At 34.8% G+C, this 25,418-nt stretch overlaps 1 protein-coding gene across 1 annotated transcript; it reads left to right on the plus strand.

Annotated features, from left to right (window-relative positions):
• Positions 1 to 119: 119 nt before the first annotated feature.
• On the plus strand, positions 120 to 23,792 carry LOC138309759 (V-type proton ATPase subunit H-like). The gene is made up of 13 exons (XM_069250972.1): positions 120 to 289; positions 5,715 to 5,796; positions 5,947 to 6,046; positions 6,908 to 6,997; positions 7,382 to 7,495; positions 13,010 to 13,212; positions 13,550 to 13,657; positions 15,210 to 15,294; positions 15,948 to 16,126; positions 16,451 to 16,576; positions 17,772 to 17,873; positions 23,239 to 23,352; positions 23,697 to 23,792. Exons 1-13 carry the CDS (start codon positions 232 to 234, stop codon positions 23,767 to 23,769), a joined length of 1,434 nt encoding a protein of 477 aa, XP_069107073.1. The 5' UTR covers positions 120 to 231; the 3' UTR covers positions 23,770 to 23,792.
• The last annotated feature ends 1,626 nt before the right edge of the window (positions 23,793 to 25,418 follow it).

A 25,418-nucleotide genomic window follows, 5' to 3' on the forward strand; every position in this document is an offset into this window, starting at 1 on the left:
TGATATATCACGAAATATCGGAACGTCTCAGTTTTTATTCATTTCGTCGGTGTAAAATTCCGAGGTCAAATTCTGAATCCTTTCAATGATTAGTGCGAACATTGTCATAAGCACGTTATTCAAGCATCTCTGTGACAATGTCTATCATATGATAAGTTCGGAAACGTCGATAGGTCTAGGAGACACAGGAATTTTAACCTTCATTTTGCAAAAAATCGAAACAAATCAGCGATGGCTTCCCTCGGGAATATAGGAAGTGTGATGGGAAATATAGATGACATTGAGAAAGGTAATTAAATAAGTCCTTAATTAGCAATGCTCACCATATTTTTTATGACTTTATGCAGTCAAACTGTATCTAATTTGTTTGCCTTGTCTTTCTGATCACAACACAGCAAACAGATTGAAAATGGATGAAAAACGAAGTTTTTATACATTTTTGAAAAAACGAAAATCCAACCTCCCAAAACTGCTTTTTTGTTAAATTTGAAAAAAACATGTACCTCGCTCATCTCGGAAGTTAAATAGGATTTTGCTATTACTTTTTGCATATATATATGCCAACTGCAATGTTCTACTAAAAGCAGATTTCTTTCATTTTTTTTGCAAGATATTACAGCTTATATTATTTAATAAGTCCAGTAACAGTGCGGGCAAGGGCTTGGTGGGAGTGTGACACGCGCCTACCTGTCATTGGAATATAGGAAGTGTGATGGGAGGGCATTTTGATATAGATGACATTGCCATTTCATAAACATATAAAAGGTTTAATTAAATAAGTCCAGGTAGGTTAAAACCATTATTTAGGGTACGTGTTTTCAAGCGTTTCGGAGATACCAAGACGACAGTTACCTGCCCTTTGGTTGAGCATTAATCAAACGTGTCGGATTTACACCGGTATGACAGTTTGTTATCATTCTGTCATTTCCAGATTTAGACTGATATCGTTTACAGGTTACTTTGAAATTATCCTTAGAAAGGTTTTAGTTAATGAATGATAGGGAGGACTGTAGGAGTATTGGACAGCAATGGATCATCTGGATCAGTGCTCTCAGGTCCTGGGTTCGAACCACGGTATAACCTGATAACTACCCCATTTTTATCTTCCGATAGGAAATTGATATTCTACTTCATACAAATAGTGATGGTTCTTTGTGAATGCGAAGATTTTGGGTAATGAAGGAGCAGGATGGAGTGGGTTTGGACTGGATCGATTGTTGGTGAATGATGACCATGCTTAGCTTATATGCAAGGTTCTCAATCAGTATCATTAGTAGTTACTAGCTGAAATCACCTTTCACCAACTGTCAATTAAACTGCCTGGATACTGCATATGACATTTATTCCGACATTGAAAAGGATACATTTATTGTGCGAGCATGGGATGTGGCTGTAATCATCTTAAGATCGGTCAATCATCATCTAGCTAGCATACTGTTGATCAGTTTTGTTACTACATTTTCTCCTCCAAATTTCTTGAAAGGTTTTGTTTAAAGATGCTCCACTGCCGACAAAGCAAAAATGATATTCATCAGTTGAACAATAATTGGTGTTAATTGGTGTTTGATCATGAATACATATGTCTAATTAACACAAAAAATAATATAAAATAATTTATTTTGCCTTTGGTGCATGCACATTCTGTACTTCCTTCCATATAGGATATAGAGACACGGAATTTTTTCGGGATGCAATTTATAATTTTTCATATTTTTAACTTGAAGTAAATCAAAAGCTCAAACTTTTCAATGGTGGTAATGGTGTAAAGTAAGTAACTTTTGTAACTGAAGAAAAGTAATAAATCGTCTGCTTCTGTTTTTTATGGTGAAAAAATACCATTTGTCAGCGGTGGTGCATCTTTAAATGCGGCTAGAAACTAATTCTAGCCAAGGATGTTCTATCAAGTGTCCTGATGAGAAAACAATCAAACCTGAGTCCAACGTTTTATATCTCTGCAGACTTAGCTTGAGATCATATTAAATATTATCAGCATACATGTACAAGTCATATAACCTGCTCCTTTTAGTGTATCTAAACTTGGGTTATGAGTATGTGCAGGTAAGTGTACAGTCAAATCTGTCAATAAAGAACATCAGACGGACAAAGAATTATGTCCTTTATAGACAGATGTCCTTTACACAGAGATCCACTTTGTTTCTAACACACTATCCCATCCTCGCTCCCAGGTGCAAATTGCACTTTCGTTTGTAAAATTGGATAGAGGATGACACTATCGATCTATCTATGACTAAGCCATACAGTAGGAAAGTTGTTTACATTACTCTCCAACTTTGTTAACTTTAAGCTGATTCAGTTTTTGAAAGTATCATCTGTGTGTGAATCTCAGCTTGTTTACTTTGTCATGAGTTTTCATCTACAGCTTACATTTTGGTTCACTAATAAGTGACTCCCTTTGTGATATTTTCAAACACCCTAGCTCTGTGCTAATTACAATTTTGAGGTATTAAAGGATTTTGACATGGCAGTGCCTAGATGCAAGTCTAGTCTGTGGCACTATTTTTTTTCGCTGATAGTCATTTGAATTAGTAAACCCCAAAATTTTACTGGTCCAGTTATTAAATCATGTGCGCTCATGAATGCAGATGCTCTAAAAATGATGCATCAAGACTGAAATAACCTCATGCAAACATCACTCAAAATGTATTGAAAATGTAATTAACCACTGCTATTGTAAATTTAGTATTTTATACCAATTTTGATAGAGTGGGCAGCCACTATTCCAATCTGACTAGTTCATTACGATTGACACTCGTTTGGTTGTGGGCATTGGACTAGTGCTGAAAGTCACAGACTGCAGGTCCTCCCTGGTCAACCCTGTGCCATGGAAGCTTGTGGTAACAATGACTTACATTCTGCTGTTTGCCTTCCCTTGAATGGTCTAATAAATTGCCAGAAGTACCTTCTTCTATATACATATCCCCCCCTCCCATATGATATCAAACACTCTTGAGTCAAACTTTAAAATAGATATACATATTTATGTTTAGGGTAATTAAAACTATTTTGTCTTTGTATATTATTGAGTTATCTGTTGTTGTGTGACTTCATAATTATGTTTGATAACATACCCCATAGTTTTCTCTAAAAATGTGATGTTATATATGTGCTCACATGCACATGGCGTCACAGTCAATGTCACATTCCGACGGAAAAGTCAGTCAGAGGGTGATATCTTTTCCGCTACAACAGTAGCTAAGTCAATGCCAACCAGCAAGTAATATTCAAATACAAATAGAAAAAATTAGAATATTACATACTGCTTACCAGAAAGAGTTAATGAACTCTATATGAAAAAAAATAAAATTTACCTCGTTCATTTGCAGATGCACAGTTTGGATATACACACTAGTATATAACTCAACTGAGCTTGACTGTTCAAGTCCTCCTTTAAAGGAATAATTCTGCAAAATCATTATATCAGCTTATGGGTCATAATTTGATAAGATGAATGTTACCTACAATGTACTATATAGCTACAACTCTGAGTGCCTGACTTTGCTTGCTTCCAGCTATTACCACAAGTAGAACGGTTGACTTCCTGGATATCAATATAGATGCCACAGGCATTTGATACATATTTGGTTAATACTATAGCTACATGTACATGTATCAGAAGACTTTGGTTGCTTGTTTTTAATTTGTGTAGGGGGGTCCTGACACATAAACTTCTCTAACTTCTGGGTACCAATGGCCAAGCCGAGTGGTTATGATGTCCCATTATATAACCACAAGCCCTATAGCTAGGCCTCTATTTCTTGGTGTTCGAATTCCATGTGGGACATCAGTTAGTTAGTTTTTCTTTACCTCTTAACTCTGGGACATCCTTATATTGTATGACCCTGGCTGTTGTAAATATATAATCAACCAGTTCCGGATAATTCTTTATGTGCATCTCTAATCCTGTATTTAGAATTTTAAAAGGATCCAAAGAATTTCTGAAAATATATATATATATATCAATGAATATAAGATCACAGGACCCCTAGTATTTGACAATGATGATTAAAAGACTCATGGAATGAAACAATATTGCAGATTGATCATTTTGACAGGTGGATGATATCATGACTCGGATAAGAAATCGGTGTAAATCCTACAGTACTGCTTACTAATGATATATAATACATACATGCGTGTCTATGTGATGGTCCCGTTTACACGTGTACTGGTCGGTTAGAGGCTAAAAGGTGACATATTACTGGTACTGCCTCAGGAGATAGAATTCATATCCTGGGTACTGTCATGATCTGTCTCTGGTATATCATATCATAGAAATATGTTGAGTTAGCTAACACTGTTATTTCACTTCTGTTGTACAAAAACATGGATTTAAATCTCTAAATTTATGTACCATCAACAAGGATACAGTTCTTGCTGTGTAGTGTCTTCCTTAGCAGTATATGTGGATCAAAGTTGGAAGGAAAAAACGCTTGACATGAACAGTGGATAAAAAATCTTATTAGTATCAGCTTCTTCCTCGTTCTATTGGGGAATGGCACCCATAGATTGGTATACTATATATGCCATAAGTGTATCCCTCACACATTGATTGCGAGTTATTATGGGAACTGAGACATTGTGAATCTTACAGCATCAACATTAGCCTTTACATTGATAACTTTAACATCTTTAACCTGAGCTTCTTAGTAGTGTGACTGAGGGATGAGATTGTATACCTCAATTTCTTAATGGTACACTGCTGCCATCCACGGAAAAATATACTTAAAGTGAAAGTGAAAAAAAAAGAAAGTACATATTGAACGACTCCTCTGATTTTACTGTGTAACAGTACCTTGGTTGATTTTACTGTGTAACAGTACCTTGGTTGATATCAAATCTTTGAGTTGTTGATCGTGGTTGATCAACATGCGACGGTCTAATACCTATGTTGTAACTGATACTGATGGATCTGTCGACGGCCAGCAGACGGAGTCTAAGCTACGCTTCTTCACTCGTAGTCAGTCTGAACCACACTGCCACAGTATCAGTATGACAGGAGAAACCGAGGTCCGGATGGACAATGTTATGACCTCACGCTATCTACAGACTAAAGGTCAAGGTCAACCTAATTCATTAAGATGCATATTTATATACATATATAATAGTAATATATTATTTGTTCTTTGTAACTACTGGGAACCAATTTAGTTTTGTGGTGACTTAATTTTGTGTTTTTATGGCAATTTAGTTTTGACTTTACTATTTAAAAGCTCATTACACTTGTAGTTTTAACATTGTTGTTGTGATTTATTTCACAAATTCTAATCGCCTGCAAAATATGAGAAATCAGTTAAAAAAATTCATCGTGCACGGAAATCAGTTAGTTTACCCTCAATACCTTGATCTACATTTATTTTATTTGTATTGAAGTAAAAGATATTTATACTTGTTTTAGATATTGTAGTAAAATGGTTATGACTATTTTGACAGTTCAAAATTTACTATTTTCAGGGTTTAAGTTTAATGCTATAGAATATTATTCAAACAAGCACTGCTTAAGGTTTTTTCCTACGTTTTTTGTTTTTGTTTTTTTTTTTGTGTTTTTGTGTTTTTGTTACAGTCTTTATTTGTAATTGAAGTATCAAATAGCTATAAACCCAATCTTCAGAAACAGATCTTTCCTATAAAGATGCTACAGCTTGTATCTATTGATATGTTCCTGAACGTTGTCTAATTTAGTAATTACATTACAGGTGCCCAGGTTGCCACAAGTTTGCTGCAGCAGAGAGCCAACGATGTTCGCTCCAATCGCGTCAACTGGCAGTCATATCTACAGTAAGTTTGGATTCATGCAAAATCATCTTTCGTATTTTAAGTAACATACGTTTTGCTGTTTGGGCATCAAAGGAAAAGAATGAGCTTAACATTTAATACATGACATCATTCTTACAAATCATATTTTCTAAAACAAATGTTAATTTTCAGGGGACAGATGATTTCCTCGGAAGATTTTTCCTTCATCTCTAAGTTTGATAATGCTAACAGCGAAGTACGGAAAGCAATCCTCATTGAAAATCCATTACAGGTAATTATATATATATACACTATTCATTTTTAATAGACTGTTTAATTCTGCTTTAATAAATAGGAAAACTTATCATATTGACTGGTTTATATAGATACATTGGGCCGACGATAATCTGGACGCTGATAGTGCAGTGAAATCACAATCCAGGCAGAAATTCTAGGGAACAGAATTGATTATTGACGAAGTTATGGAATCGGGTAGCCCGAAAAAAATCGCAAATTTAGAATTTAGGATCCATTGTTTATCTGTTAGAGGTTCCATTATGTTTGAGAAGAGGCGGTACAATTGCAATTTCAGGGGTTACTTTTCTATATATTCTATCCAATGTAATTTAGCTCTAATCAGGCGGTACCACAACCAGTTTTAGCCGGAAAAAATTACCGGACACCTCCTGATATTGAAACCTCTGGATAATATCACATGTCCATTAATGACATTTTAATCTTATGTATTTTTTTTCATAATTGTGCCATTTAGTAATGAATGATGTACCTTTCTTGAAATGATAAAGGATATTCAATATTCATTCATTTATTTTGTTTTGTATTCAACTTAACAAGTTCTCTTTCAAAGTTTCCAAGCCTCAAATTCACCTTGAAATTAAGTCTTTATTAAACCCAGACTCGAAAGAAAGAATACCATATATAGTTTAATTAAGCGGCCCTCCCTCCTCCGCCCCGACACCAGAATTCCTCATGCCTTAATGATCCTAATTATGATGATTTAGACTTAAGAAAAAACGCTGAGAAGTAGCAAAGAGTTTATCATGATACAAAAAAAACCAAAAAAAAACGCTTTTAAAACTTAATGATATGACGTTAAGAACTTGACAGACTTATAACTTGTTCTTTGTTCCAGTTTGCTAAGACTTTCTTTAACCTGATGAGTCAGATTGCTAAGGACCAGACTCTGCAGTACATTCTGACCATGCTGGACGACGTTCTACAGGTAAGAAAATATATTGGTTATTAAATAAAAGATATAACCAATATATTTCAATGTTCTGATATGATCATGTAACAGTTGGACTTGGTTGGATCAATCCTGATGAGACCTTCACAAAAATTGAGTTATCCAAGGGTTCAAAATTAAACAAGTTCTCAAGGATTGTTTTAAACAGTTCTTCTCTACATATGTGTAATAGTTCTGTATTTTGAACTAGTGTAAACAAGAGAGGTGTCAAAATTGTCAGTGCTATTTGTAAAGGATATATATAAAATCAAAATTGATTTTTTTTATGTTCCCATTATTAGAATTAAGTCAGGAATTTATAGATATGAAAAGTTAAAATTAATAGCATCTTTCTACTTTCACTTTGTATTATGTTTACAGGAGGACAAGTCACGTGTAGATATATTTAAAGGCTATGCCAAACGTAGTAAGGAATCCGTGTGGACTCCCTTCCTACATCTACTGAACAGGGACGACCGATTTATTGTCTACCAGGTAATAAGTACAAACAAATGATCTGTAAATTTTCAAACCTTCATTTTTTTTGTTTTTTGTTTTGTTTTTATTTTAATGCATTGATTGATAAAGAAAAAGTGTCGAGTTGTCAAATTGGAAATGATCAGATATGAAGAAGTTAAAGCCGTATTGGTCCTGTCTGGACATAAAATCACAGTACAGACTTTGGGATTTTGCAGTATTTTATGTGAAATGAACTACTTGTACTGACAACAGACTTTGGGATTTTGCAGTATTTTATGTGAAATGAACTACCTGTACTGACAACAGACTTTGGGATTTTGCAGTATTTTATGTGAAATGAACTACCTGTACTGACAACAGACTTTGGGATTTTGCAATATTTTATGTGAAATGAACTACCTGTACTGACAACAGACTTTGGGATTTTGCAGTATTTTATGTGAAATGAACTACCTGTACTGACAACAGACTTTGGGATTTTGCAGTATTTTATGTGAAATGAACTACCTGTACTGACAACAGACTTTGGGATTTTGCAGTATTTTATGTGAAATGAACTACCTGTACTGACAACAGACTTTGGGATTTTGCAGTATTTTATGTGAAATGAACTACCTGTACTGACAACAGACTTTGGGATTTTGCAGTATTTTATGTGAAATGAACTACCTGTACTGACAACAGACTTTGGGATTTTGCAGTATTTTATGTGAAATGAACTACCTGTACTGACAACAGACTTTGGGATTTTGCAGTATTTTATGTGAAATGAACTACCTGTACTGACAACAGACTTTGGGATTTTGCAGTATTTTATGTGAAATGAACTACCTGTACTGACAACAGACTTTGGGATTTTGCAGTATTTTATGTGAAATGAACTACCTGTACTGACAACAGACTTTGGGATTTTGCAGTATTTTATGTGAAATGAACTACCTGTACTGACAACAGACTTTGGGATTTTGCAGTATTTTATGTGAAATGAACTACCTGTACATTTATGTGACAAACCAGACTTTGGGATTTTGCAGTATTTTATGTGAAATGAACTACCTGTACTGACAACAGACTTTGGGATTTTGCAGTATTTTATGTGAAATGAACTACCTGTACTGACAACAGACTTTGGGATTTTGCAGTATTTTATGTGAAATGAACTACCTGTACTGACAACAGACTTTGGGATTTTGCAGTATTTTATGTGAAATGAACTACCTGTACTGACAGCAGACTTTGGGATTTTGCAGTATTTTATGTGAAATGAACTACCTGTACTGACAACAGACTTTGGATTTTGCAGTATTTTATGTGAAATGAACTACCTGTACTGGCAACAGACTTTGGGATTTTGCAGTATTTTATGTGAAATGAACTACCTGTACTGGCAACAGACTTTGGGATTTTGCAGTATTTTATGTGAAATGAACTACCTGTACTGACAACAGACTTTGGGATTTTGCAGTATTTTATGTGAAATGAACTACCTGTACTGACAACAGACTTTGGGATTTTGCAGTATTTTATGTGAAATGAACTACCTGTACTGACAACAGACTTTGGGATTTTGCAGTATTTTATGTGAAATGAACTACCTGTACTGGCAACAGACTTTGGGATTTTGCAATATTTTATGTGAAATGAACTACCTGTACTGACAACAGACTTTGGGATTTTGCAGTATTTTATGTGAAATGAACTACCTGTACTGACAACAGACTTTGGGATTTTGCAATATTTTATGTGAAATGAACTACCTGTACTGGCAACAGACTTTGGGATTTTGCAGTATTTTATGTGAAATGAACTACCTGTACTGACAACAGACTTTGGGATTTTGCAGTATTTTATGTGAAATGAACTACCTGTACTGGCAACAGACTTTGGGATTTTGCAATATTTTATGTGAAATGAACTACCTGTACTGGCAACAGACTTTGGGATTTTGCAGTATTTTATGTGAAATGAACTACCTGTACTGGCAACAGACTTTGGGATTTTGCAATATTTTATGTGAAATGAACTACCTGTACTGGCAACAGACTTTGGGATTTTGCAGTATTTTATGTGAAATGAACTACCTGTACTGGCAACAGACTTTGGGATTTTGCAATATTTTATGTGAAATGAACTACCTGTACTGACAACAGACTTTGGGATTTTGCAGTATTTTATGTGAAATGAACTACCTGTACTGACAACAGACTTTGGGATTTTGCAGTATTTTATGTGAAATGAACTACCTGTACTGGCAACAGACTTTGGGATTTTGCAGTATTTTATGTGAAATGAACTACCTGTACTGACAACAGACTTTGGGATTTTGCAGTATTTTATGTGAAATGAACTACCTGTACTGACAACAGACTTTGGGATTTTGCAATATTTTATGTGAAATGAACTACCTGTACTGGCAACAGACTTTGGGATTTTGCAGTATTTTATGTGAAATGAACTACCTGTACTGGCAACAGACTTTGGGATTTTGCAATATTTTATGTGAAATGAACTACCTGTACTGGCAACAGACTTTGGGATTTTGCAGTATTTTATGTGAAATGAACTACCTGTACTGGCAACAGACTTTGGGATTTTGCAATATTTTATGTGAAATGAACTACCTGTACTGACAACAGACTTTGGGATTTTGCAATATTTTATGTGAAATGAACTACCTGTACTGACAACAGACTTTGGGATTTTGCAGTATTTTATGTGAAATGAACTACCTGTACTGACAACAGACTTTGGGATTTTGCAGTATTTTATGTGAAATGAACTACCTGTACTGACAACAGACTTTGGGATTTTGCAGTATTTTATGTGAAATGAACTACCTGTACTGACAACAGACTTTGGGATTTTGCAGTATTTTATGTGAAATGAACTACCTGTACTGACAACAGACTTTGGGATTTTGCAGTATTTTATGTGAAATGAACTACCTGTACTGACAACAGACTTTGGGATTTTGCAGTATTTTATGTGAAATGAACTACCTGTACTGGCAACAGACTTTGGGATTTTGCAGTATTTTATGTGAAATGAACTACCTGTACTGGCAACAGACTTTGGGATTTTGCAGTATTTTATGTGAAATGAACTACCTGTACTGACAACAGACTTTGGGATTTTGCAGTATTTTATGTGAAATGAACTACCTGTACTGACAACAGACTTTGGGATTTTGCAGTATTTTATGTGAAATGAACTACCTGTACTGACAACAGACTTTGGGATTTTGCAGTATTTTATGTGAAATGAACTACCTGTACTGACAACAGACTTTGGGATTTTGCAGTATTTTATGTGAAATGAACTACCTGTACTGACAACAGACTTTGGGATTTTGCAGTATTTTATGTGAAATGAACTACCTGTACTGACAACAGACTTTGGGATTTTGCAGTATTTTATGTGAAATGAACTACCTGTACTGACAACAGACTTTGGGATTTTGCAGTATTTTATGTGAAATGAACTACCTGTACTGACAACAGACTTTGGGATTTTGCAGTATTTTATGTGAAATGAACTACCTGTACTGACAACAGACTTTGGGATTTTGCAGTATTTTATGTGAAATGAACTACCTGTACTGACAACAGACTTTGGGATTTTGCAGTATTTTATGTGAAATGAACTACCTGTACTGACAACAGACTTTGGGATTTTGCAGTATTTTATGTGAAATGAACTACCTGTACTGACAACAGACTTTGGGATTTTGCAGTATTTTATGTGAAATGAACTACCTGTACTGGCAACAGACTTTGGGATTTTGCAGTATTTTATGTGAAATGAACTACCTGTACTGACAAACAGACTTTGGGATTTTGCAGTATTTTATGTGAAATGAACTACCTGTACTGGCAACAGACTTTGGGATTTTGCAGTATTTTATGTGAAATGAACTACCTGTACTGACAACGACTTTGGGATTTTGCAGTATTTTATGTGAAATGAACTACCTGTACTGACAACAGACTTTGGGATTTTGCAGTATTTTATGTGAAATGAACTACCTGTACTGACAACAGACTTTGGGATTTTGCAGTATTTTATGTGAAATGAACTACCTGTACTGACAACAGACTTTGGGATTTTGCAGTATTTTATGTGAAATGAACTACCTGTACTGACAACAGACTTTGGGATTTTGCAGTATTTTATGTGAAATGAACTACCTGTACTGACAACAGACTTTGGGATTTTGCAGTATTTTATGTGAAATGAACTACCTGTACTGACAACAGACTTTGGGATTTTGCAGTATTTTATGTGAAATGAACTACCTGTACTGACAACAGACTTTGGGATTTTGCAGTATTTTATGTGAAATGAACTACCTGTACTGACAACAGACTTTGGGATTTTGCAGTATTTTATGTGAAATGAACTACCTGTACTGACAACAGACTTTGGGATTTTGCAGTATTTTATGTGAAATGAACTACCTGTACTGACAACAGACTTTGGGATTTTGCAGTATTTTATGTGAAATGAACTACCTGTACTGACAACAGACTTTGGGATTTTGCAGTATTTTATGTGAAATGAACTACCTGTACTGACAACAGACTTTGGGATTTTGCAGTATTTTATGTGAAATGAACTACCTGTACTGACTTTGGGATTTTGCAGTATTTTATGTGAAATGAACTACCTGTACTGACAACAGACTTTGGGATTTTGCAGTATTTTATGTGAAATGAACTACCTGTACTGACAACAGACTTTGGGATTTTGCAGTATTTTATGTGAAATGAACTACCTGTACTGACAACAGACTTGGATTTCTATGTGAAATGAACTACTGTACTGACAACAGACTTTGGGTTTTGCAGTATTTTATGTGAAATGAACTACCTGTACTGACAACAGACTTTGGGATTTTGCAGTATTTTATGTGAAATGAACTACCTGTACTGACAACAGACTTTGGGATTTTGCAGTATTTTATGTGAAATGAACTACCTGTACTGACAACAGACTTTGGGATTTTGCAGTATTTTATGTGAAATGAACTACCTGTACTGACAACAGACTTTGGGATTTTGCAGTATTTTATGTGAAATGAACTACCTGTACTGACAACAGACTTTGGGATTTTGCAGTATTTTATGTGAAATGAACTACCTGTACTGACAACAGACTTTGGGATTTTGCAGTATTTTATGTGAAATGAACTACCTGTACTGACAACAGACTTTGGGATTTTGCAGTATTTTATGTGAAATGAACTACCTGTACTGACAACAGACTTTGGGATTTTGCAGTATTTTATGTGAAATGAACTACCTGTACTGACAACAGACTTTGGGATTTTGCAGTATTTTATGTGAAATGAACTACCTGTACTGACAACAGACTTTGGGATTTTGCAGTATTTTATGTGAAATGAACTACCTGTACTGACAACAGACTTTGGGATTTTGCAGTATTTTATGTGAAATGAACTACCTGTACTGACAACAGACTTTGATTTAGACTTGAATGTCATATAAATAAACATTTCATTCTTACCAGACCAGTCGGATCATCGCTAAGATAGCGTGCTGGAGTAAGGAGTCCATGGGTACGGAGGATCTCAAGTTCTACCTAAACTGGCTGAAGGACCAACTCCGTCAGCCAGGTAACGAGTACATGCAGACGGCCGCCAGGTGTTTACAGATGATGTTACGTATCGACTTGTACAGACAGGTGTTTGTCGAGGTGGATGGTATTTCAACGTGAGTTATCTCCCTTTGATTTTGTTAATTGTAGTTCAACTTTTGATGAATACTAATGTCCATTGTAGAACAATTGTTTGCTGAGAAGAATGATATTTCAGCATGAGTTATCTCCCTTTTCAATTGTCTCCTTTATTCAAGCATATTTCTTGATAAATTATTTCATTTAAACATTTGTTAAATTTCATCTGAAATATTTGGAATCATTAAAAAATTCAGAAAGTGAATTGAGAATGTTAACTGTTAGACCTAAATAAATTCTTAAATGTAATGGTTTAAATATAATCTATGAACGTATCAATAACCTTTGAGTCAGTGATGATCTTTGATCTTTCAGCATTGTTACGGTCCTTGCTGGAAAAGTTGGCTTCCAGATTCAGTATCAGTTGACCTTCTGTCTGTGGTGTTTGACCTTCAACCCTGCACTGGCCGAGAGAATGAACAGGTAAGAATGTCTCATATTTCAGATAAATACATTACCTTGGATTTATTACTTGCTGAGAGACTGAACAGGTGAGAATGTCTCATACCTTTGATCTATTACTGGCTGAGAGAATGAACAGGTGAGAATGTCTCATACCTTGGACCTATTACTGGCTGAGAGACTGAACAGGTGAGAATGTCTCATACCTTTGATCTATTACTGGCTGAGAGAATGAACAGGTGAGAATGTCTCATACCTTGAACCTATTACTGGCTGAGAGAATGGACAGGTGATAATGTCGTATACCTTAGACCTATTACTGGCTGAGAGAATGAACAGGTGAGAATGTCTCATACCTTTGACCTATTACTGGCTGAGAGAATGAACAGGTGAGAATGTCTCATATCTCAGATAAATACATTACCTTGGACCTATTACTGGCTGAGAGAATGAACAGGTGAGAATGTCTCATACCTTGGACCTATTACTGGCTGAGAGAATGAACAGGTGAGAATGTCTCATACCTTGGACCTATTACTGGCTGAGAGAATGAACAGGTGAGAATGTCACATACCTTTGACCTATTACTGGCTGAGAGAATGAACAGGTGAGAATGTCTCATACCTTTGATCTATTACTGGCTGAGAGAATGAACAGGTGAGAATGTCTCATACCTTGGACCTGTTACTGGCTGAGAGAATGAACAGGTGAGAATGTCTCATATCTCAGATAAATACATTACTTTGGATCTATTACTGGTAATGCTTTCTGATGTTTTGTCAGTGGAAGTGTGTGTAATACTGATATCAGAAGGAAAGTAAGACAGCAAAGTGATAACTTTGATTAAAATTACTGTCTCTAAACATTATTTAGAGATTCTGACTTCCAGTACCTACCATATTTTACCTAAAGAGGGCGCAGGTAACTGGCAATGGGAGCGCCCTTATTATTTCTAAAGTTATTTGAAACAGACTATATCCCAAACGCTTGCAGCTAGACAGTCGTCACTTCAAAGGGAATTGTCGCAAACTTTGAAACGGACCATAGCGAGTTTCCCCATGAAAATCTTTTGATATGTGCTAGCACAGCAACCTTGTTGTCTAGACAGAATACTGGAGTGAAAAGGAACGTGTCAACCTGTCAGCTGTCATGATGAACCAATGTTTAAAGGTTTTAATCAGAGCAATGTTGATGCTGCTCAAGTAGTTTTTGAATGTGTACAATGTTAACATTGAGCTATCTGAAAGCAGTGACTCTTACAGTGATTATGGATGATATGGCTGATGACTACTACAACTGTGCAAGTCCAGGTTATTGATATTCAAACTATCAAATATTGGATATTCGCTGTTATTTTATTCTGTAAATTGGATAGGAAATAGGCAGGGGCAGCCTTATTACAGCGGGCACCCTTTTTAGGTCAAATACTGTATACAGTTGACCCACAATAATCCTGACGCCGATAGTCCGGAAAACTCACAATCCGGATGGAAATATCAGGGAACAGATTTTCGTAAGGTTATTGATACTCACAAGATGATTGTTTTCTTTATTGGCAACTTGTCTTCTGCAGATACAACATCATACCCACCCTAGCCGATATCCTCAGCGAGAATGTGAAGGAAAAAGTCTCCCGAATTATACTTGCTGTGTTTAGGGTAAGTTATGAAAAGTTGTATTTGTATGTAGTGATTTACTTGCAAGTCAAACAAACTACTTTTCTATCCTGTATTTTCATATTTCAGAGTTATCTGCCCTTGTTGGTTTGTATTGATTATGATGTCACATGATTGCCAGCTTAATGACAAAGTTAACTCAACAAAATAAACATCTATTCCTTATATTTACAGGTTTTTAAGTAAATGAATATTATTCATTCCTGCGGCAGTCGCATATTTTTTATTAAAATACCCATTTTTTTCTCTTCTGTCATTGTCAACGAATTCTATTGAACAGCTGATTGGAATCAAGTCATTCATATGTTCCCGCCAAATTTAAAGTGGGGCCATGACCCCACGTTGCTACGCCATCGACTATTCCCGTAACAATAGAATCACCGAGCGTGTTGTGCTAACATTATACACTGATAATGATAATACTAGAAGGCATGGTTATTGAGTCCATGTCAGTGCATACTGTAAATAGATGAGAATATTTTTTTTCGTATTTATCAGTATCTCATTGTTACAGTAATACAACATTTAGGTCATTTGTCTTTTCATTCTCTCCTTTGACCTTTGACTTTGACTAACCTTTGACCCACCTCTACCTCGCCTTTGACCTAGACCATTCTGATCTGTTTGTTCCACAGAACCTGTTAGAGAAGCCGAATGAGACTGAGATGATTCAAGACCATGCTCTCGCCATGGTACAGTGTAAAGTTCTAAAACAGCTCGAGCTCCTGGAATCTCGCAAGTTTGATGACCCAGATATTGTTGATGATATTGTGTTCCTGAATGAAAACCTCCAGAAATCAGTACAAGATCTGAGGTAGGTTCTCAGCAACATAATAAGAGGTCTTATATGTTCAGTCAAATCTGATTTTAAGTGTCAATTCAAATGAATATTATATATTAAGGCTACCTATGAAATGCCAATTGTTTTCTGAAAATCTGTAACAGACTCTGCCAATTCATAGAATTTTGTACATAAAATAGTATTTAAAGATATAAATACATGTAATTAGGATATCAATGACAAATGGATTTTTTCCCATATTAATCTAGCTAGTCCAATTTAAGATATACTGTAGTGATTGTAATAACAAATACAGTTTTTATAAAAGATTAAACTGTAGTTCATTTATGATTGTAGCTCATTTGATGAGTATTGCTCTGAGGTCAAGTCTGGACGCCTAGAATGGAGCCCTGTACACAAGTCGGAGCGCTTCTGGAGAGAAAATGCTCCTCGACTGAACGAGAAAAACTATGAACTTCTCAAGTAAGTATTGAAGATAAGATTCCTATACAGGAAAAAAGTTTAGAAAATGCATGATATTTAGACGTTACATCCCATCTTATAATCTATGTTCGTATATAAAGCAGATCTTTGATTTTGAAAAAATTATTGATATTGATACATATTTATCCCATAACTATGCATGTTTCACAATGGAAAAACCATGTGATAAATTCCATAGCAGTTGGTTATCGTTTATGTTTACACACTCTAGTTTGTAAACACCTACGGCACCTCTGATTGGTCAATGCCAAGATCTCTTGATTCTGATTGGATCTCAATTTCAGGCTACTTTTTATAGCGCATTTTCTTTTAAAAGGCATTGTCTTTACTGTTTAACAGGTAGTTGCTTATTCAATTATTGAACAATAGAATATTGGCTCTCTATTTAGGCACTATATTTTATGGCGAAAAGATATCACTACACAATGTCTGGTGGTAAGTTTCCCTGAATGAAGACGAGAAAATGGTCACCTCGGTATAAATATACAGCTTAAGTTATGGGATAATAAGTTCCAAAACGCGTGACTGTTGTTTTATCATGTTTATTTAAACTCTCGTTAGTTAATTTTCAAATTTTCAAAAGACACTCGCTAAAGCTCGTGTCTTTTCAAAATTTGAAAATTAACTATTTCGAGTTTGATAAACATGATAAACAACAGTCACTTGTTGGGAAACCTCTATGTATCAGGGTTTGCTGTTTAAAACTTGATATGTTCCAAGAAATGCCATTTAGAGAATACAATATCAGAAATTGATATTTACATGAAAATTAAATGACCAGGCATGTTTTTTTATGTTTCCACTTGAAGCTTTGACAAAAGGTTTTAGAATGTTAATTCATTTTAAAAATATGACAAAAGAAATTATTAATAGTAATTTGCATTTGATAAGAGAGGTTAATGTTTACTAATTTTTGCATATTTTGTAGGTTATTAGAATTTGCATAAATGAGTACATTGGAAAAAATAATTACAACTTTGCATGCAAATGTATTTTCTTGAATTTCTTAGGGTATTAAAATTCAAGTTGCTGTGAAAAAGATGCAACTATCTGTGCAGTAGAGAGTTTTACCTGTAAATCTCAAAGTTACAATTCATGAAAATATGTTGATTTACAGTTACAAGATTACAAAAGAGTCTGATTATTTTATTATTGATGAATCGTTTCCTTCCAGGATTTTAGTTCGACTGCTCAGTGATAGTAAGGATCCACTCATCCTGTCTGTGTCGGCTCATGATTTAGGGGAGTACGTACGATATTATCCCAGAGGGAAAAAGTAAGTATTCTAGTGTCATATTTTGGGGAGTATGTACGATATTATCCCAGAGGGAAAAAGTAAGTAAAATAGTGTCATATTTGGGAAGTATGTACGATATTATCCCAGTACGAATATTATCCCAGAGGGAAAAAGTAAGTACTTTAGTGTCATATTTGGGGAGTATGTACGATATTATCCCAGAGGGAAAAAGTAAGTATTTTAGAGTCATATTTGGGGAGTATGTACGATATTTATCCCAGAGGGTAAAAATTTAGGTATATTTAGATATGTACGAAATATTTGGGGAGTGTCATATTGGGGAGTAGTACGATATTATCCCAGAGGGACAAAGTAAGTATTTTAGTAGAGTCATATTGGGGAGTATGTACGAAATTATCCCAGAGGGAAAAAGTAAGTATTTTAGGTTAATATTTGGGGAGTATGTATGTACGTCATATTTGGGAATAGTACGATATTATCCCAGAGAAAAAGGTATTACAAAGTAAGTAATTTAGTGTCATATTTGGGGTAAGTATGTACGATATTATCCCAGAGGGAAAAAGTAAGTATTTTAGTGTCATATTTGGGGGGTACGATATTATCCCAGAAGGGAAAAAGTAAGTATTTTAGTGTCATATTTGGGGAGTATGTACGATATTATCCCAGAGGAAAAAGTAAGTATTTTAGTGTAATATTTGGGGAATATGTACGAAATTATCCCAGAGGGAAAAAGTAAGTATTTTAGTGTCATATATTGGGAATACGTACGATATTATCCCAGAGAGAAAAAGTAAGTATTTATAGTGTCATATTTGGGGAGTATGTACGATATTATCCCCAGAAGGAAAGTAAGTATTTTAGTGTATATTTGGGGAGTATGTACGATATTATCCCAGAGGAAAAAGTAAGTATTTTAGTGTCATATTTGGGGAGTATGTACGATATTATCCCAGAGGGAAAAAGTAAGTATTTTAGTGTCATATTTGGGGAAGTACGTACGATATTATCCCAGAAGGAAAAAGTAAGTATTTTAGTGTCATATTTGGGGAGTATGTACGATATTATCCCAGAGGGAAAAAGTAAGTATTTTAGTGTCATATTTGGGGAATACGTACGATATTATCCCAGAGGGAAAAAGTAAGTATTTTAGTGTCATATTTGGGGAATACGTACGATATTATCCCAGAAGGAAAAAGTAAGTATTTTAGTGTCATATTTGGGGAATACGTACGATATTATTCAAGAAGGAAAAAGTAAGAGTACTTTAAGATCATATTTGGGGAGCATGTACGAGTATTATCCCAGAGGGAAAAAGTAAGTATTTTAGTGTCATATTTGGGGAGTATGTACGATATTATCCCAGAGGGAAAAAGTAAGTACTTTAGTGTCATATTTGGGGAGTATGTACGATATTATCCCAGAGGGAAAAAGTAAGTATTTTAGTGTCATATTTGGGGAGTACGTACGATATTATCCCAGAGGGGAAGTATTATAAAAATGTACGTAAGTACTTTAGTGTCATATTTGGGGAATACGTACGATATTATCCCAGAGGGAAAAAGTAAAGTATTTTAGGTTAATATTTGGGAATACAACGATATTATCCCAGAGGGAAAAAGTAAGTATTATAGTGTCATATTTGGGGAGTATGTACGATATTTATCCCGGAGGGAAAAAGTAAGTACTTTAGTGTCATATTTGGGGAGTATGTACGATATTATCCCAGAGGGAAAAAGTAAGTATTTTAGTGTCATATTTGGGGAATACGTACGATATTATCCCAGAGGGAAAAAGTAAGTATTTTAGGTTTATATTTGGGGAATACGTACGATATTATCCCAGAGGGGAAAAAGTAAGTACTTTAGGTTAATATTTGGGGAATATGTACATATTATCCCAGAGGGAAAAAGTAAGTACTTTTAGTGTCATATTTGGGGAGTATGTACGATATTATCCCGGAGGGAAAAAGTAAGTATTTTAGTGTCATATTTGGGGAGTATGTACGATATTATCCCAGAGGGAAAAAGTAAGTATTATAGTGTCATATTTGGGGAGTATGTACGATATTATCCCGGAGGGAAAAAGTAAGTACTTTAGTGTCATATTTGGGGAGTACGTACAATATTATCCCAGAGGGAAAAAGTAAGTATTTTAGGGTTCATATTTTGGGAATACGTACGATATTATCCCAGAGGGAAAAAGTAAGTACTTTTAGTGCATATTTGTGGGAGTACGTCATATTATCCCAGAGGGAAAAAGAGTATTTAGGTTATATTTGGGAATACGTACGATATTATCCCAGAGGGAAAAAGTAAGTACTTTAGTGTCATATTTGGGGAGTATGTACGATATTATCCCAGAGGGAAAAAGTAAGTATTTTAGTGTCATATTTGGGGAGTACGTACGATATTATCCCAGAGGGAAAAAGTAAGTATTTTAGGTTAATATTTGGGGAGTATGTACGATATTATCCCAGAGGGAAAAAGTAAGTACTTTAGTGTCATATTTGGGGAGTATGTAAGATATTATCCCAGAGGGAAAAAGTAAGTAATTTAGGTTAATATTTGGGAATATTTACAATATTATCCCAGAGGGAAAAAGTAAGTATTATAGTGTCATATTTGGGGAGTATGTACGATATTATCCCAGAGGGAAAAAGTAAGTATTTTAGTGTCATATTTGGGGAAGTACGTACGATATTATCCCAGAGGGAAAAAGTAAGTATTTAGTGTAATATTTGGGGAGTACTACGATATTATCCCAGAGGGAAAAAGTAAGTATTTTAGTGTCATATTTGGGGAGTACGTACGATATTATCCCAGAGGGAAAAAGTAAGTATTTTAGGTTCATATTTGGGGAATACGTACGATATTATCCAGAGGAAAATAAGAGTAATATTGGGGAATATTTACAAAAAAGAAAAAGTATTATAGTGTCATATTTGGGGAGTATGTACGATATTATCCCAGAGGGAAAAAGTAAGTACTTTAGTGTCATATTTGGGGAATACGTACGATATTATCCCAGAGGGAAAAAGTAAGTAAGTAATTTTAGGTTTATATTTGGGGAGTAAGTATTACGTGTCATATTATCCCAGAGGGGATAAAAGTAAGTATTATTTTAGTGTTCATATTTGGGGAAGTACGTACGATACTATTCCCAGAGGGAAAAAGTAAGTATTATAGTGTCATATTTGGGGAGTACGTATGATACTATCCCAGAGGGAAAAGTAAGTATTTCAGTGTCATATTTGGGGAGTATGTACGATACTATCCCAGAGGGAAAAAGTAAGTATTTTAGGTTTATATTTTGGGAATACGTACGATATTATCCCAGAGGAAAAAGTAAGTACTTTAGTGTCATATTTGGGGAGTACGTATGATACTATCCCAGAGGGAAAAAGTAAGTATTTTAGTGTCATATTTGGGGAGTTGTACGATATTATCCCAGAGGAAAAAGTAAGTATTTAGTGTCATATTTGGGGAATACGTACGATACTATCCCAGAGGGAAAGTAAGTATTTTAGTGTTCATAGTATGACGATATTATCCCAGAGGAAAAAGTAAGTATTTTAGGGTCATATTTGGGGAGTACGTACGATATTATCCCAGAGGGAAAATGTAAGTATTTAGTTGGTCATATTTGGGGAATACGTACGATATTATCCCAGAGGGAAAAGTAAGTATTTTAGGTCATATTTGGGAATACGTACGATATTATCCCAGAGGGAAAAAGTAAGTATTTTAGTGTCATATTTGGGGAGTATGTACGAATATTATCCCGAGGAAAATGTAAGTATTTTAGGTTCATATTTGGGGAATACGTACGATATTATCCCAGAGGGAAAAAGTAAGTATTTTAGTGTCATATTTGGGGAGTGTACGATATTATCCCAGAGGGAAAAAGTAAGTATTTTAGGGTCATATTTGGGGAATACGTACGATATTATCCCAGAGGGAAAAAGTAAGTATTTTAGTGTCATATTTGGGGAGTACGTATGATTTATCCCAGAGGGTAAGTTTTAAAAGTAAGATATATAGTAGTTTTAGTGTCATATTTGGGGAGTACGTATGATACTATCCCAGAGGGAAAAGTAAGTAGTTCAGTGTCATATTTGGGGAGTATGTACGATACTATCCCAGAGGGAAAAAGTAAGTATTTTAGTGTCATATTTGGGGAATACGTACGATATTATCCCAGAGGAAAAAGTAAGTATTTTAGTGTCATATTTGGGGAGTACGTATGATACTATCCCAGAGGGAAAAAGTAAGTATTTTAGTGTCATATTTGGGGAGTACGTACGATATTATCCCAGAGGGAAAAAGTAAGTATTTTAGTGTCATAATTTGGGAAGTACGTACGATACTATCCCAGAGGAAAAAAGTAAGTATTTTAGGTTCATATTCGGTGAGTATGTACGACGATACTATCCCAGAGGGGGAAAATTAAGTATTTTAGTGTCATATTTGGGGAGTACGTCTGATACTATCCCAAGTAAGTATTTTAGTGTCATATTTTGGTAGTGCGTACAATACTATCCCAGAGGGAAAAAGTAAGTATTTTAGGTTCATATTCGGGGAGTATATAGGATACTATCCCAGAGGGGAAAAGTAAGTATTTTAGTGTCATATTTGGGGAGTACGTCTGATACTATCCCAAGTAAGTATTTTAGTGTCATATTTTGTAGTGCGTACAATACTATCCCAGAGGGAAAAAGTAAGTATTTTAGGTTCATATTCGGGAGTATATAGGATACTATCCCAGAGGGGAAAAGTAAGTATTTTAGTGTCATATTGGGGAGTACGTATGATACTATCCCAGAGCGAAAAGTGAGTATTTTAGTGTCATATTTGGGGAGTACGTACAATATTATCCCAGAGGGAAAAAGTAAGTATTTTAGTGTCATATTTGGGGAGTGTGTACGATATTAACCTAGAGAGAAAAAGTAAGTATTTTAGAGTCATATTTGGGAAGTACATATGATATTACCCCAGTGGGAAGAGTGAGAATGACTTTGAATCCCTGGCAGTTGCCAGGTACAGACCGCTGGTCGATGGTTTTTCCCCGGGTACTCCAGCTTTCCTCCACCAAGAAACCTGGCATGACCTAAATTACCCTGGCTGTTCAATTTTAATTTTAACAAAATTTATTTCAATTAAATTGAAAAGGGGATTAAATAACAGGCTATGCCAATGTAAGTTCTCTCTTGGTAATAAAATTTATTTATAAAGGAAATGAAAGAATGTTTTTAAACCCAGGTTATAAATAGGACCTTAAACTTATATGACTAAACCAAGGCCATTCTGATATAAACATAACAGATTTTACTGTTGATTGTCCTGCCACTTTATATGACAATAAATCTGTGTTGTTTATTTCCTAGTGTGATAGAACAACTCGGCGGTAAACAGCTCGTGATGCAGTACCTCTCCCATGATGACCCCAATGTTAGATTTGAGGCTCTGATCGCTGTACAGAAACTTATGGTACATAACTGGTAAGTACAAAACAAAGCAACAAAACACACAGCCAAGTTGTTTGTTTGTCCGAAATTTATTATTTTATTATTAAATATCCTTTAAAGTTTGAAAATCCATTCTGATGTACTATAAACAAATGAATTTCCATGTGTGACTAAATTTCCTGTGTTTTATTATTGACAAGAAATCGCAAAAATTATTTATAAAAAAGTAAGGTACAGAGAAATTTTACATGTTTGAATGTCAAAAATTATATTTTGTAATTACACAGCATATTATTGGGCAATCACAGACACCAAATTAACAAGCTGCGAAAAATACCTTGACTACAGTATATAAAGATGTTCTGTGTATAATTTAGGGAATACTTAGGCCGACAGTTACAGGACACCACCCCCAAGGATGGTCCAGGACTTGTACCCGCCAAAGCTTAGCCTGGTCACCAGCATCACCCCCCCTCCCCCGCATCACAGTCATCACCATGGTTACATTTCATCAGGATCAAGTTTTAAAATATGGTGCAGATTTGAACGCAAGTCTAAATCATTCCACAGTCATTTAGTGAAGGGAGGGCTGAAGAGGATGAAAAAATGACTGGACTGTTAATGTGTATAATAGAAGATGTTAGACAATATTTAGAATTTACAGAAAACTTAATTATAGATATGTGATGTTTTAGAAATATGATGAAAGGGAGATCATTTAATATCAGCCTGAGACCAACTCGATTTGTACTCAGCAAAGAAGGGAAGCTTTCCCAGAAAATTTTCTAGCTCATAGACAGATGGTAGAAGATTCTTCCAGAAGCAGTAAGAACTACTAATTTAGTGACTGGAATTTACATTCAATTTTTCAAAAAAAAAATTAAAAAAGGCAAATTGATTTGACTTGGAGTAACTTTTTGAGAAATCTGTAGAAGTTAATGACTTTGAAATATACATGTATATAATAAACGTAGCAGGTTTGTTTTACTATAAGTGCTATATGATTTCGTTTATGTTGATTTCAGGGTATGTATGGGTAATTATCAGAGAAAACATTGTGTATTTAAATGAAATACATTCCAGTGGTCATTACACATTGATATTGTGAAACGTTTCATGTGGTACAGTCCAGATAACTGTCTGTAGATTAAGGATGTCAAAGGGATCCTTTTCAAAGTATTTTGTCGTAAATGTTGATGTTAATTGAAATTGAATGGCTTTATGGGAAAAACTCTTTGATTATCTCAGTGTATTTTTTTTAGAGCTAAGAGGAACAATTATATAAAGTTAATTAGATAATAACATATCTGGCTATTGTAATACATTAAATTGTAAAATTTTGAAAGAAATGTTATATAAATAAATTATAGGAACAGGATAAAATTACAAATTTGGGTACATTCTAATGGGAGAAAACACATAAGATTTTGATGTGTAAGCTCTCCTTTTCCAGAGAGGGGAGATAACCCACTAATAGATAACTTATTCCTTTATATTGTGCTTAAGTGATTGAGAAGTGGAAATACCTCCCGAGCCTATATTAGAGTTCTATTTTCATTTTGATGTTTTATGTGGTAATCATGGCAACCAAATGGCGTCTTTAAAGACTATAACCATTGTACTTTATTTCCTCTGGTTTAACTTCACCATGAAGCATATTCATCTGTAATTAATTGATTTGTGGAGTCTAAAACTAGTCTGTAGTCCAGGTGTAACTTTCTGTCAATGTAAAAGTATACCTACAAATATTGTATGTGGTTGATATCCTTCAAATCTATGAATATTGATTGGCTATTCAGAGCTGTACATGTAATCAAATCCTCATAACATGTAATGCAATAGGATAGAACCATGGAAAGAAAGATATTATACTTTTAAATGATTATTATTGCTTTGGAATATAATTTATAATTTTGTGCACATTTTTAGATACTATCCAGAAAGACATTGTCAGAGACCCATGGTTGATTGCATTATGCTATGCTATGCTATACTTGTCATTATGCGGGCAGGGGTGGCAGAGTGGTTAGGAGATCTCAACATATTACCACAAGCCCTCCATCTGTAGGTAGCGAGATCAAATCCCATTTGCACAGTTG

This window comes from Argopecten irradians, chromosome 15 (assembly GCF_041381155.1).
Source record: "Argopecten irradians isolate NY chromosome 15, Ai_NY, whole genome shotgun sequence".
NCBI classification, from domain to species: Eukaryota; Metazoa; Mollusca; class Bivalvia; order Pectinida; family Pectinidae; genus Argopecten; species Argopecten irradians.

What these genes read in the sequence shown, in the direction of transcription:
- LOC138309759 (XM_069250972.1), top strand. Translation starts at nt 232, where the DNA reads ATGGCTTCCCTCGGGAATATAGGAAGTGTGATGGGAAATATAGATGAC. An exon ending in AACTGGCAGTCATATCTACA is followed by an intron (nt 5,797 to 5,946) that starts GTAAGTTTGGAT and finishes GTTAATTTTCAG; the next exon opens with GGGACAGATGATTTCCTCGG. An exon ending in TATTATCCCAGAGGGAAAAA is followed by an intron (nt 17,874 to 23,238) that starts GTAAGTATTCTA and finishes TTTATTTCCTAG; the next exon opens with TGTGATAGAACAACTCGGCG.